The sequence below is a fragment of the Gymnogyps californianus genome, chromosome 1, assembly GCF_018139145.2.
Source record: "Gymnogyps californianus isolate 813 chromosome 1, ASM1813914v2, whole genome shotgun sequence".
NCBI lineage: Eukaryota > Metazoa > Chordata > Aves > Accipitriformes > Cathartidae > Gymnogyps > Gymnogyps californianus.
The window spans coordinates 167,844,581-167,860,276 of NC_059471.1; the positions used below are offsets into that span (position 1 = coordinate 167,844,581).

The 15,696-nt window shown below is 43.2% G+C and overlaps 1 protein-coding gene across 1 annotated transcript in view; it reads left to right on the forward strand.

Moving 5' to 3' along the window:
• The first annotated feature begins 986 nt into the window (after nucleotides 1-986).
• Nucleotides 987-15,696, forward strand: part of FGD6 (FYVE, RhoGEF and PH domain containing 6) — a 74,908-nt gene continuing 60,198 nt past the window's right edge. Inside the window, exons 1-2 of the mRNA XM_050902044.1 lie at nucleotides 987-1,488; nucleotides 10,535-12,968. Coding sequence (XP_050758001.1) covers nucleotides 987-1,488; nucleotides 10,535-12,968 — 2,936 coding nt within the window. The remainder of the gene's footprint in view (nucleotides 1,489-10,534; nucleotides 12,969-15,696) is intronic.

Here is a 15,696-nt window from a genome sequence, read left to right on the forward strand (position 1 = left end):
CGGCCTGCGCGAAGGGGCGCGCCGCGGCTCCGGCCCCCAGGCTGCTCTGGAGCGCGGGACACCCCACGCCGTCCCGCCGGTCCCGGCGAGCACCGCCCCGACCTGCCGGTCCCGCCGGCTCCCGCCCTCCTCCGCTCTCCCGCCCGCCACCGGCTGCCCGCGGCAGGCGCTGCCCTCGGCCGGGCCTCGCGCCCGCCTCACGCCCAACGGTCACCTCGGCCCGCCCGGCGCACGCCGCCCCCGGGGGCCGCGGCGCAACGCCCCGGTGAGGGGCGGAGAGACACGGGCCCAACCCGCCCCGGGTCGCCCCCGCGCCCACCTCAAACACCACTTCTTCGTCAAACTCCGGTGTCATCCTTCTCCGCCATGCCACCCCCTGTGGGCACTCTGGGAAACGGAGTCCGCCGCGCCGCCGGCGGCCCCTCCCCGCCCGGCCCGGCCCTGCCTCGCGCGGGGGGGAACTACAGCCCCCAGAAGGCACGGCGAGCGCCCCGCTTCCGGGCGCCCTGTGGGAGGTGCTGATTGGTGGGCGGGCCGGAGCCGGGGCCGGACCGGGGGCGGGGCGGGGCGCGGGCCCGGCAGGGGGCGCCGCTGGGCGGTGGCGGCGGGCCCGGCGGCGGGCGCTCAGTCTGCCGCCGGCCGCGGGGCGTTATGCGGCGGCGGGCGGGGGGTGCTGCTGCTGAGTGGCGGCGCGGGGGAACAATGGGCTCCTTCTCCTCGGCCCTCAGAGGGGCCGTGGCGTAAGGGACGAGGGGGAGGACGGCGTGGCGCGTGGGGAGCACCATGAGCTCCGCCGGTGAGTGCCCGCGGAAAGTTTGGGGAGCGGCGGTTCCTTTCCGCCCGCTCGGCTGGCAGCAGGCGGGGAGTCCGCATACCCCCGCGGCCAGAGAGCCGAGCCTCACCCCGTGGCGGCCGGCGGGGCCCGGCGCCCCGGGGGGGAACGACGAGGGAGGGGCGCCGCGGCCGCCCCGCGGTGCCAGCGCGGGATGGGAGCCGGAGCCGCCGCCGCGCTCCTCGTCCCGGCGGGGCCGGGCGCTGTGTCCCCCGCCTCGCCCCGGGGGAAGCGTGAGGCGGCGGTCTGGGCTCGCCTGCTGCGGGCAGCGAGCGGAGGGGAGGGGGGCGCAGCCTCGCACCCCGCTCCCGCCCCGGGGCCCAGCTCTTCCCCGGGGTCCGCTACGGACGCCCCGCTCCCCCCGCCCCGGCCTCGGAGCCGTGCGGGCACGTCCCTGCCCCGGCGGCCGGCGCGGCGCGGAGCTGAGCCGGGCTCTCCGTTCACCCTGCCGGTGTGCGGCTCTCGCCCCTCTCGCGTGTCCGGCGGAGAGACTTCGTGCCCGGCGGCGGAGCGGGTCGCTTCGCGTGGGGCTGAGCTGGCGGCGGGTGAAACCTGCCCGGAGCCCCCGCCGGCGGCCGGGTTGTCTGGCAGGAAAGCCGACACCGGGGTTCGGGTTATCGCTCCGTCTGACTTCGCGGAGCTGCGAAAGTTTGTCGGCGTCTAAGCACGGGCTTTGCTTCAAGGATATACCTGCCTCGATGGAGCTCGTACAAGCTGGAGCCCTCACGCAGAGGCAGGGATACTGGAAAGAGTTCACTTCTGGCCTTTGCAACTGCTGGTGTGAACTGACCTACTTCAGTGCTTTCCTTGCCTTTCCTCCCCCTTTTCTTGACCGCTGCCAATTTTATGGCTAGAAGACCTGCAAGGCAAATTCTTGGTTTAAAACAAGAGCTCCCCCTGTTCAGGGGAGTTGCTCCTAATTTTTGTTTATTTGGCTGCACGGTGGTGTGCTGTTAGTACTTTTGTTCACCCATCTGTTAGGTTAGTAGGTTCCTTTCTTAGTCTGCTTGAAAACGAGAATAGGAGTTGTTTCTGCGTTGAAAAGATGTCATGTGTAAGTTATGATGTATTGGGTGGAAACACAACTAATTGCAGTGTAAACCTGAAGCAGCGAAGTGCTTCCTGTAAGGATTGGGGTGGGGGCTGTTCTAAAGAAAAAGCAATACAGAGACATGAAGCAAAAACATCAACCTAATTCTCAGCGTGTTCCTCTCAAATATGTCAAATCGTTGCTGAGTCCAGCGTTAATTAAGTTATCTGGGCTCTCTTAGTTAATCAGAATTTACTGGAAAATAAAAAGCATCTTTCTGCTTAATTTAATATGTTAAATTAATATGTTAATATATTTCTAATATACATGACAGAACTGATTTTGTTTAGCTCTCGAAAAACATGTAATAAAGCGGGGTATCATCTCTACTTAACAGCTGCATTGTGCGTTCAGGTTGTTTGGCAGTGCCGCTGGTAGTGCAATTCACCCCTGCTCTTTTAAGAGTTAAACAGCTGTGCAAATAAAAGATATGTGTTAGGGGGTGCTCAAGAGCTTAGAGCTGGGCTGTTAAAATTTGATATGGTACTAAGTTTCAGAAAGTTGGGTAGATTTTCAGCACTAAACAGTGATTTGAGGACTTCTAGAGCTGAGGTGGCGTGACTGAGTCTGTTGTTTTAGTTTATGTTGTGATGGTGTTTGTGGGGAAGGTGAGAGGAAGGGGTTCTGGTGAACCAAGTCACTTAGAAAGCAAAAGAGAAAGGGATGCTGAGGAATATCAGTAAGAAGGAAGTGGGACAGTTTCATGGAAAATGTGAATTTTAGTGAGGGATTTGAAGGGGAAGGTGTAGAGCGAGTCCTGGTGGGCAGGAAGAGGGAAGGTGAGGGATATGTGAAGGCTGTTGAAGAAGGGATGAAGAGTATTTTGTGTGTGATGGATTATGTGAGGATAAAAAAAATACATGGGGAACAGGTGAAACGGGATCAGAGATTCACAGTCCTGCTGACAGTGTCATGACAGCTTTTGACATTTCAGTTAAGGAGCTCATAGGCAGGGTATGAAAAGACTGAGGACTGCCGGAAGACAGTTCTGAAGGTTTAATATCCGTCTCTTTGTATTGCTGCAGAATTTAGCTCCTGAAATATATAGACATGCTTTATAAAGCTATTGCTCACATAAAAACTTACCAACTCCTAGATTTTAATTTCAGTCCTGTGATCTATAGGATCTATTTCCTACATTGAAATTATTTAATTGTGAATTCAGTTATTACTCTGGTTTGTGCTACGTAAGCTAGCTTTCTGACAACTGATTGATAATACAATGTTTCAGTAAAAATGTTATCATCGTGTGTGAAGGCTTCAGATGGAACTTTAAATGCCTAGAAATCCTTCTGCTCTTCCTTCCGTTTAACTTGAAGGGCTTGAGCGTCTCTCTCTTGTGTCTTCTTTTAACGTACCTTTAGAACACAGCAACCTGGTACAGCATCATCAGTATTGATTTAATATTTTTAAGTAGGATTTGCAGATATGAGTGACTTCAGCTTGATATGCAGGACTCTCTGTAAGAGAGAGATACTGTGCTACTTGAGGGGAATACGGTACGGAGAGGAATACCAAACAGCTTCTGTCTATGGACAGACGTTGCAAAAGGTCCAACATTGATAACTCAGCCTTAACTCCATTCCAGCTTGCCTTCTGCCTTTCTGATTAATGCAGTGCATATTCAGTTTCTTGCTATATATTTTTTCTAGTTCCTCTACAAAATTGTTTCAGTTATATCTCAGTCCAGAGCTGGATGTAATTCAGTGATAGGTGAAGGAGTTCTGCCATAGCTGTGGCTTGCATATTTGGAAATGTATGTGTAAACCTGGACTTGTTAGAACTAAGGAACTATAGCACTTACTTAAAACGCTTCTAGATAATTTAAAAATTATCTTGTTGTAGTGATCAACCTGTATGTTGGTTTCAACCTTCATTTATAGCTATTCTCTCATTGCTTTCTCATGTACTGCATATTCTTTATATACGATGTTGATGGATGCGCATTTACTCATTTTCTGCCTGGAACTATTGTGCTGTCTTCAAGTATGCACTTTGCCTTTAAAAGGGAAAAACAAAAGCTCAGAGTTATGAGTTTGACATTTATTATTTCTTGCTGAAGAAACAGTCCTTATATGTGAATCTATACAGCTTATTTAATGTGGGCAGAATGTATAGCTTAGACTTGAAATCTGATTTGACAACAGCAATGAGAAATATGTAGTGTATTTTAATGTCAAAAATGTAATTCAACGTGAAAAAAAAACATAGCAGGAACAGAATAAACAAAATCAACATGACTTTTCCAGTTGAACTTCATTGCTTTCAAGGGTTGAAAAAATGAGGCCTACAGGGTTTATGTCCCTTTAACCCTCTAATGTGTCAAGTCTGATTAGAGTTACTCAGCTCTATCTCCACATGCAATCTTAAAAGGTTATTTATTCATCTCTTGTCCTTACTCTAAAGTTATCCCCAACTTTCCTGTTTTATTTCAGCAAGTCATTGAACAACCCGAGATTTTGAAATTAATGTTTTCCTTTTGCAGTTTATTTAGGATGTTTTCTAAAACTGTGGTGGCTTGGAAACCATCATTTTCCCTTGTATTTTAAAAACTACATGTGTTATCTTCCAGGATGTCATGACTCATTCCTTTTTTTTTGTTTTGTTTTCTTTTGAGCATTGTGGCACCTGAGAAGATCAGAGCCTCTACATAATGAGAAAATAAATACACATTTGCAGGAAATAAATTAACAATCTCAGAATACTTTTCTGAGGTGTTTACCTAATGAAACTTTCTTTCTGTAACTGAAAGCAAAGTAATTGAACTGAAAAGCCTTGTTGTGAGTCATTAAAACTTAGGTTGCTGGAGAACAGGAGTTTTAAAATACTTTATCTGTTTCTCTGTGCAGTGTATTAACTGCCATCGCAATAATCTCTGAGTGTATCCCAAATATATTGCAATAATTATCTCTCTCCCTACATGCTCTTTAAAAGCTGGATTGGCTTTCTTTTTTTGTGTCTGTGAGTTGTAGTGTTTTATGCCAAAAGTAGTCCCAGGAACAGTAAATTGGCTGTTGGAGTGAGCTCTTCACATAAGAATGAACAGAACATCAGTCCCTTGGTAGATACCTTCTGGGCATCGTATTATTTTCATATATAGCCTACAGATGTGATTTCCTAACTCGGAGAATACAGTATGCATATGTAAACAAGGTGCCATGAGAAAGCCAATATGTACATTTGCAGTAGGCCAGCTGCTAAGCGGTAACTGTTTCAAGCCCTTTCATTTTCTTTTCCTAGTACATGTGAAATAGACACGTGAAGTAGTATGTGAAATACATTTCACCTTGTAGGTGAAAAGGAATAAGCTACCTTGTATACTGTGCGGTAAGATAAGAGCATACATATGGCCAGCTTCTATAAAGTAGCTGGTTTGTTAAATTCACACGTTGGCTTACCCCATAGTAACTTGATTGTGTACCTGTACCTTAAGTTTAGGTCCAGCTGCTGTCAAAATCTTATGTCACACTGATTAATTGTTTTACTGTCTTCTTACTACTTTGTGGTTCAAAAAGGATATTGCTTTAGGGTGGGTTACAGGATCCTGCCACAGGGGTACCTCTTGGGTGGCTAGAGGCAGTCCCATAGGGGAGACTGAATACCAGGAGAGAGGCGTCTGTTCATGTGGAGCATTGCAAGGAAAGGAATACCAAGTTATCTTTGCATGACAGCGTCCAGAACCATTTGTCCCTGTTTCTTGGACAGATGCAGGTGAACATAACTTGTTCTTGTTCTTTTGCTGTTCCCAAGTGTAGAAGTTGTTAACATAATCTCAAAAGTATGGGCATAAAGATAACCTGGGAAAACATTCCTTTAGCAGTAGTAGGGTTTATTGCAGAAGGGGCAGTGCTATTTGATTTTTTGCATCAGTTCAGCTTCATGTATCTTCTTTTCTCCCTATTCCTGTGCTGGGCAGGCAAGACAAGAAGAAGTAAAAATTTGAGAAGACTTAAAGCTGTGTAATAATATTGCTTAAGACTGCACTGTCTTACTGGCTTTCCTGCTCATTCATGATATTGCATAGGAGAAGACATGAGCATTTTTAAGTAAGGCCCTCAGTTCCCAAATCCCATCATCTGAAGAACAGAAATGGATACTTTAAGGCCAAAACATTGAGAGTAGAATTTGCTCCAGGGTATTCTCATCCTCCTCTAAAACAACTTGAAGGTAGAACTGGAACACGTGCTAGTCGAGCAGTAACGAGTGCTGGTCGCAGAGGAGCTCAGCAGGATGAGAATGGGTGTTGCTTTTTCCTCAGCACGCTGGAGGAGATAATTCATCAGAGGGACAAATGTCTGTTCTCTGTGCTGTGACCTGAAGTCAGACAAAGAGCATATGCATTGACCTGCATAGGTGGTGCTAATGGCTATTTATTGTTAGAAAAATAATGCCCTTTTTAATCCACTTTTTTTAAGGGTGTTGGGTGTGTTGGTATTTTTAAGCATCTTTTTTTTTTTTTTCTTCAGCAGTGAACACGATGTTGGCTGTTCCTAGATGAGCAGTAGATTTCCTGTTGGCGATGGCAGCTTTGTTAGTCACTTTATTTATGGATTTCTTCCTTTGCCTAGTCAGGCAAGTCAGAGGATATCTCTGGCTGCTTCTCTGGCTCCTAATCATGTAATCTGTTTATGCAAATAAAACTTTGTGTTTCTGCTCTTACATTTGGGTTTATTACTGGTAACCCACGATGCTAGTCTGGATGCAGGGATTCCCTCTGAGAAATGGGGTAAGATTGGAGGGGGGAGCAGGGGCAATCATAGTGATTCTCTATTCTAATCTGCTGAGTAAGACAAGCCAGAGAATCCAATGTCCAGTCCAAAATTTCCTCTGAAACTTCTACACATCTTAGAAAGTGAGTTTAGGTTGTGTAAGTGCTAGTGGCTCCACCACAACCCTAGGCGAGATGTTCCTGTAGTTAATTATCCTTTGGGTTTAATAATAATTTTAAAGCTTTGTTTCTAGTTTGAACTTGTCAAACTTCAGTGGTCAGCTATGGGATCTCATCATGTCTTTTTTTTTTTTCCTGATTAAAGAGCTATCTGTTATCAAAAATCTTTTACGTCTGCGTAAGTATATTTACTATTACCATCTCACTTCTTAAATTCTTGATTAAATTAAGCAGGATGAGCTTTCTTGGGATTCAAGGCATGATTTTTAGACCTTGGATACTTCTGTAGTTATTTCTTTTATTCATCCCAAGTTTTCATCTAAGAATGCCAGAAGCTAACATAGTGTATCACTAAGTCTGGCAGGTGCTGTGTACAGAAATATTTTCAGGTCCCTTCATCTTTTTATAGTTATCTCCTTGTAATTTGGAGGATTATTTACCACTTAGCTGCAGACCTGCATAGAGCTCTCATAAAATAACTATCTACAATGATTTCCAAATTCTCTTCAGTTTTTACTCTCCTAGGCATAACCAGCCATCTCTGTTCTTAGGTGAACAGTTCCATATGGCACCAGCAAAAAGCCCATTGTCCAAACAACTCACCACTCCATGCGTTTGTTGTATAATGTTTCCTTGATTATATTTGTTGTTTTTCACCAGAGGCTTGCTTATGCTTGTCACTTAACAAAAAGTCATTCTCATATGACTTCCAGTCATTCCTTACACCTTTATATATAACAGTTGCCTCCTACTTAGTTTTCTTTCTATTCAGGATGGGAAATTGTCCTTTTTAAAGCACTGTGTTATGTAGAATTGGTTTTTATCCACACATGGTGAATTGAATTAGTTTATAATCAACTGAACTTTAATTCTTCATTTCTAATCGAAATCTAATATACTTTTACCCTTGCCTAGCTGTTGTGATTTTTTTCTAAGAAGTTAATCACTTGTATTTTTCAGAAACTTAAAGATATTTTGTTGAGGAAAACTACTGGTATGCATTCCCTTCCTGGAGTCTTTCCTCTCACGTCATATTTATGTTTGAAAGGGCTCTTCATCACTTTCCTTTCTGATTGAGCGGTTGACTGCAGATCTGTATTGATACAGAGACTGTAATGTGCCTGTTAATACATTGACCCATATCTACTCTAGATGAAATGAGCAATCACTTTAAAGTAGATAGTGGTGTGTCTATTATACCACGAAGCTTGCCGGTCTCTTCTGTCTGTCCCAATGCTTTTTAATGTTGAAGTCATTTGAAAAATTCTAGTAGGCTTCAGAAATTGTTTTGAATTGCACTTATTATCAGAAGTGAATTTTTCTTGCTCTGTTCATTATCCAGGTTTCCACTATTGGCATATAAACAACTGGTTTGTTTTCTTTGCATCCCTTTTCATTTTCATGTTTTATTTTTGAATCTTATATTCAGGTAATGGTATCATATCATAACTTCTGAGTGTCCTCCCTAATAAATACTAGTTGAAAGCCCTGCAGAGTAATCTAGTTTGATTGCTACCTGAAATGTTAGGCAGTCCCGCTATAGAGAGAAAAACTTCCACAGATTATGGACTTCAGTTTGCAGAGTGGGACAAATAATCCACAGGGTATCACTTACCTAGCCAGTATTTAATCTCCTCTATCTTCTGCAATCTGTTTTCTCTCATTTGGGCATCAGGAAGGATTCCTAAGCAGATTGTGTCTCTCCTGTTTTCAGGGAGCTTTAATAACTTAATAAATATTACTGAACATGGCCCAGGTCTACTACTGTGTTGTGTTCTGTGGCAAACAGGGCATCCCTTCCTCGGTTTTTACCATAGAAAGCAGGCTCCTTTATTGCCATCACTTCATTCTCCAGCTGAATAGGCAGTTGCCTTGTCTGAAAGAGAGTGTACAACCCTCATCTGCTGTTCAGGATCAGTAGTTGCCCATCCAAAGGGTTAATTTTTTTTCCCTAGCAAACTATTGACTCCACTCTGTGGGAAACCTGTCTTTGGACAGGAAGCAGAAGGTGGTACAGCTTTTGCAGTAGCTGGTAGTTGGGTCACTGTTGCCTGTCGTTGGTGGCTATAGGGAGCTGTACCTTTGGAAAGAAATTCTGCGTTCCCTCTTGCAAAAAGTCTCAAAAATTGTCTCTGCCATCCGGTTTACCTCTTTGCTAATATAATTGTAGCAAGGACAGCTATTCTAAGTGTAAGTGGAGTCAGTCTGGGTACCGTTTAATGATTCATGTCCTAGAAAAACATGATTTTCCTGTTTCTATAGTAGAGACATTGTTTCTGGCTGTCTGCTTAGAGCAGTGGCTTAGTGTTTGGGAAATGCTTGCAACTAAAGGGTATCTGCCTTTTTTTTTTTTTTTTTTACCATCTAGATTTCTTTCAAACAAACAAAAAAAAGTCCAAAACAGAGAAAACCCCAAGCCTGAAGCTTTATTCTCGTATTTCTAGGCTACAGATTAGGATATAGTTGCACATCTGTAATAATAATGGTGATAAAAAACAACCAAACACCAAACCCACAGTTCAAAAAGAGTAATAAATCAATGGCTTACCCAGTCTCTTTGCATGTGAAACATTAATTACCATGTTTTCTTGAGAGTTTTATTTAACATGTGTATGACTTCCTGAAAGTACACCAAAATATTATTCAAAACAAAGGTAATAAATACAGAGGTAGTACATAAAAAAACAGAATGAGAAACTTGTTTACCTTATAAATCAGTTTTCATATGTCAAAAATCACTCAAAGCACTTAGGAATCTGAAATTATTCAAGCATATGGAAATAAATTGATCATAAATGATCTCCTGCAATATTAAAATGTTTCAAGCATACCTTAAAACAAACAAACAAACAAAAAACCTCAAACCCACCCAAAACCACCAACATGATCAAAACTCCATAATCTCCAAGTTCCTCATGTGCTCCGTTTCCTGCCGTCCACTCTCCCCAGGGTTTGTCATCTTGTGCTGTCAAGTGGGTCATAAGTCATAGCAGTAGTGACTGTTTCTAGGTCAGACAGTAATATGTTGGGAAGAGTAATTTTTTAAGATGCACAGAAATAGTATTTTACTTTTACAATAGGAAAGTACTGACTTGCTACAAATTACTGCATTAACTTCACACCACAGACTCATTTCACTGAACTGATGGTAGTGACATGCCAGTTTTACAGCTGGTACGATAATCCATCTCTATTGTTTGAAAAGAAGAAGAAGGGAAAGGGGAATTTTAGGTTACGCATTTCCAAAGGTGGTAGGGGAAGGGACTGAAATGTCCTGGTAGTTACCCTAGCTGTTCTGTTATCTTCATGGCTTATTATACACAAGGCACTTAACATATTTGCACCATTTTTAAACGGTGTTATAATAGTTCAAACTGCAAAACCAGGCTAATCTGCTCTGTTTTTATTAGCATCATACTTTAGCATTTGAGCAAGGACATGCACTTTCATAAAGTTAAACTGTTTTTTAATGAACAAGTTACCCTTGAAGAGTTTTCCTGCCACTCGTTGATTGTGCCTGTCAAAATGAAGAAAGGCAACTAGTAAAAAAGCAGTGGTAGGGAAGGGAGGCATGCTTTTCAGAGAAAAATGTATACATACACACATTGAGATCTTGCAGATCACATGATTTAAATGTTACAAAACTTCTGATAATACTGCGGTGCAGGTGAAGTTGTTCTGTGGGCTGATGGTGACTAAAGTCTTTGTTTTCCATCCTTCCTAGAAATTAAGAAGCCACCAGTGGCCCCCAAACCAAAATTTGTGGTAGGACACAAGGCAACGCCCCCACCTGTTGCACCGAAGCCCGATGTTGTACTTTCTGGTGTTATACAAGCAGCAAGGAAAACCAAGCCAGCAATTGCACCGAAACCAAAGGTTCTCAAGAGCTCATCTGTTCCGGAAGTTAAACCTCCATCGTCTACACGAAAAAGCACAAAAAGCTTTGAGGAGCACAGGGGAGATTCTTCTCAAACGCTAGACCACTTGAACTACAAAAATGAAGCCTCGGAAGGGAGTACTGGTAACACAGCATATATTCTACCAATGTCCTCTTGCAAATTTGAATGCCTTCATAAGCTTGGAAATGGGGAGAACACCTGTAAAAGTCAGATCATTTTTGAGCACTTTGAAAACTTAGAGAACATCAAAGTCGGTGAAAAAACCACACTAGCTCTGGGGGACAGTCACAGTGAAAAACTGGCAAATAGAAATCAGGTGGTTTTGAAAGCCAGCATTTTGGAAGAGAAACTTAAGGACGTTCTAACTCATAGTGTGTTTCCTAACAGCAGTCCTGTGAGGCACAGGTATGCAGACAAACGTGACAAAGGGGATGGCAGCAGTTCCAAGAACAACGTTAAAATAGAGTTTATGGAACTTGTACAGTCTTCGTTGTCTTCTGAGGTAGCTAAAGGGAAGCAACAAAATACTGATGGTAAGCTCACTGCTGATGAGTTTCAGATGTCTGAAATTTGTCCTAGTTTGACTGAAAATAACCACAGTTGCCCATTGGACCAGGAAATCCTGGAAAATGAAAATTTAAGTAGCAATAGTACATTTTCAGGTGAAATAGGTATGAAAGCAGATGCTGATAAAGCCTCCTCTGAAACATCCTCAGTCCTGAGCTCAAAAGCGCTTCCTATCCCTAAGCCAAGAAAGCCACGTGCTGCATGTCTAGTCCGTCAGGATGGCATAGACACCACAGGAGAAGGAACAAAGGAACCATCTGATTCAGAGAAAGATTTCTTTGGGCTTGTGGACCAAAGCTTTAAAAAGCCAGCAAGAATTAATATCCTTGGTCAAAGTGTTTGTTATAACAATAATACAGAAGTGCTTCATCCTGAAAAATGTGAGATAACTCAAAGCAATGGAGACAAAATGCATCAGGTGAAGGAACCTGCTATGGAAGAGTCAACTTCACAAAATCTTTTGCCTCAGTTGTCACACAAAACTTCTGATTTGGTGGAAAGTGTTGAATGTTCTTTAGATGCAGACCATAACTTAGTTAACTCCATGGATGAGATGACAGATGATACCAGTATGCTAGATGCTGTGGACAAAAGGACTAACTTTGTCAGGTGTGATACTTTGTCCATGAGTTTGCCAAAGCAACTCAAATTAACTAGCAGTCAGCATTCATCTGCTTCCAATAGCCTCCATGTTTCCCCACAAAAACAGGAAGATAAAGAAGTTAAAATAAAGGATGAAAGTTCCCCAAAAATTGTTCCTAAGAAACCACAGCGGCACAGCCTTCCAGCTGCTGGCCTGCTGAAAAAAGCTGCATCAGCAGAGCTTGTGGAGAAAAGTTCTTACACCTCCAGTGAGGACAAATCGAACAGCGTTCTGGAAGGATCTCACTTCATGCATCCACCAGCCAAGGAGCAAGGTGCACTCTCATCCTGTGACATACCCAAACGTTCTTCTGAGAAACCCGTCTGGAAGTTACCTCATCCTATTCTTCCATTTTCAGGAAATTCTGAGTCATTGAAGACTACTAACATTGCTACCAGCTTCAACCACTTGACTGTTGTGACGAAGCCTAGGGCAAAATCTCTCTCTTCTGTGGACATGGAAAGGACAGACAAGCCTTGCAAAGACCATCAGAAGAAAAATAGCTTGAAAAAGTTTCTCAACATGAAACTGTCAGTTTGCTTAATGAAAAGCGACTTCCAAAAATTTCTGTCTAAAGGCAGCCAGTCAATGGACAGTGCTATTGCCAGCCTTTCCGCTGGGGACGGGTATGGAAGTGGTAACAACCGGACTATAGCATCTGTAGGCAATGAAAGGAAAAGTAAATCTGCCAAGGCGCATTCCGTAGAAATAAGTAGTCCGGCATTACAGAAGAAGAGGCAGAGAAACAGAAGTCAGCCTGAGATGCGAAATAACCAAAGGCTGGAGTCTTTAGACGGGCATGTACTTTCGGGAGAGAATTTGCCACAAATGCATTTGAATTCTGTAACCAGCACTTGTGCTCCAGAGTACGAGAACATGCGTCACTATGAGGAAATACCCGAGTATGAGAACTTGCCTTTTGCTATGGGTGCTGGGAGAAATCTCTGTTTTGAATGGCAGAACTCCAGCAGTGTGGAAGACCAGAGCCCTGGCTTCTATGAGGTTGAGGAGCCTTGTGAAGCTGCAAGCAGGCGTTTGAGACTTGGCAGGTAAAATAAAGAGAAAAGGGAAGTTAAACAGCTCCGTTGTAACTTAGTTGGTTGTACACGTTTAGATGATGACTTGAGCGGCTGTACCCCTTTCGTTAAATGTCAGCAGGACGGTCATTGCTGTATATCTTTCTATATGCTTTTGCTGTTTTGAAAACTGTTTGCACCTGGTAAAGAGTCAAGAGGAAAAGTAAGCTAGTTGTTCCTCATATAAGATCAAAATTTGGGAAACTAACGTATGTGCTTTTCCAGATTTAATTAAAGCAAATCAGATACAGTCATGTGTTTGTATCCAAGAATACTTAAATGGGGAGGAATGAACCTTAACCACAATCTCAGGATGAACTTGGATAAACGTCCATAGAGTGCATAGTCGGTAGGTTTGTAGGGGGAATGAATATATTTTTAGATCAGCTGATAGAGCTGGGAAAAGCAGATAAGCTTTTGGGTATGCAAATTCTTCATCAGGTCTTGAAAGGTTTTTAGGTATAACAAAAGATATTGCCTCTCCCTGAATATAGTGAGTCTTCTGTATCTCCCTGTGCTCCCAGCAAAGGTAGTAGTGGTGCACTAGTTCTGCGTGACACACAGAATATTACTGAAAGACGGGGTTTGGTGACTCTGCAAGTTGCTGCTGTGTTTCGTTGTCTCAGGAGATGATGGAGACAGATAATATCAGCAGATTCGAAAAGGGATTGGACCAATTCGTAGATATGTCCAAAACAGATGCTAAATGGAGTAGGCAGGAACAGATCTTTTAATATCTGTAACACTGTGACTGTGCATGCTGGGAAGAGGAATGAGCCACAGAGAGTGGCCAGGCTCCGATGTTCTCCCTAAATAGCATCACTTACTGTGTCTGTTGGAGTGTGGTAACAGGTGAAGCATTGTTTTGACCCAATGTGGTATCATTTAACTTCTTAACTTCAGCTAATCAGTTGGTCTTACCGATCCTAAAGATTTATCTCAAACCAGCAATAAGGATTTGAATGAAATACACAGCCTGTATATTTCATAGTCCCCAGCAAACTTCTTTACACTGTTGAGAATATATGCATAATGACAAGAATAAATGAGCTAGCTTATAGATAGTCACATTTAACGTCATTTTTCACTGAGAGTTACTAAGCTTCATTTCATTTTGGATGTGTGTGTAGCAAACACATGCTCCAAAGGATCTGAGAGCTGGCCATTCTTTAGGGGAGCGTGTCCTCTTATATAGGAGGAGACAAATATTTTAAGTGGCATCCCGTGTTAATAATTGTTTATAGAGTTGATATTCTCAACATTGGCCTGTTTGATGGAAAGCATGAAGCCTTATCATGGGAAGTAGGATTTCTGGTTATGGGCTTCGTATTGGTATATTTATTCATGTGGTTGTTGAGTATTTTTCTTGTTTACAGTAGGGTGTTTCTTTGTTTTGTCTTTGGTATACTTTAAGTTCCTGACTGAGTGTATGCTTTTTGTTTAAATCTAATCTTTGTGTATCTTTCAGGGGTTTTGACCACACTCTCTTGGTATTCCCTTGACTTGGTTTACCTAAGAAGGGTGAGACCAAACTTAAATAAGGATATATTTTATGTGTTTACATGATCTATTTTGGTTTGTGTTATCGTTCTGGATCCAGGTGAATGTTTGTCTTTGCTTTAGGAAAAGAAAAGGACAGTTTTGTTGTATGAAGCATGGTAGACATGAGGCTGCAGTTGCTCCTTGAGTGAAATTCCGTAGTTTTCTTACCTGGCTGAGTGTGTGAGATTTATGGTTATTCCCTCTCCATGCGAACCTTCCCCAGTACCAATAGAGATTTAAGGGTTTAAGTGATCTCTTGCACCCTGGCACATCTGCACCTGTAGCTGCTCCCTAAACTGGAGGTTCTTGACATAACTTGGTTTGCGTTGTGTTTTTCTTTAAAAAGCACACATAGAAAACCATAACCAGAGCCCTTTATATAAGTGTTTATTTTAAACTAAATTACATAGTCAGAAAGTACCTTAGGAAACAATTAATGCATGCAGTTACTTCGGTAGATCTCAGGGAACAAAGAAATCCCTAGGAGAAAAAGGGGACACAATGGGGCAATGGTCTTCTGACCTGGATCAGCTGCTACTGGAAGAGCAGGTACAGGTATTCATTTTGGTTCTGGCTTGGGAGGTGTAAGGGTCCTCGCCCGGACGGAGCCAGGCAGGCAGCTTCTCCAGTTTTCCCATCCATTGTTATCTCAAATCCTTTGAAGTTTCTTTATCAATGTCGTCTTACCTTTTCTGCATAGTTCTTTAAGAGCCTTTTATCATTTCCTGGGCCAGGTGGTATTATAAAACCGGTTAGAGAAACAGTGCTGATGTTACTGAAATAATTACCGCTCGCGCTTTCCCCAGCCTGTCAGAACACGCACTTAGCTCTTTTTCATAGATCATGGCACATAAAACTCCTGTAATGCACTGCTAATGGGGATCTCAAAGCAAATTATCTTATGATTAAAGCCAACGTATAAATGAGATTGTTCTTCTGAGAAATTCATAGACAGACTACACTTCTAGTCATAATAGCACATATGCAGTATATTAAGTCTGAATGCCAGGCTTGCCATTACAAGAAGAGTTCAGTGGTGTCTTTACCCCATGTTACATTTCTTTCTGGAGGAAGAAATGAAATTTTCATAATGTACCCAGTGCTTCGGTGGTTACTGAGAAATTTCTTCCTGGTCCCATCTGGTGAAACCAGTATGCTT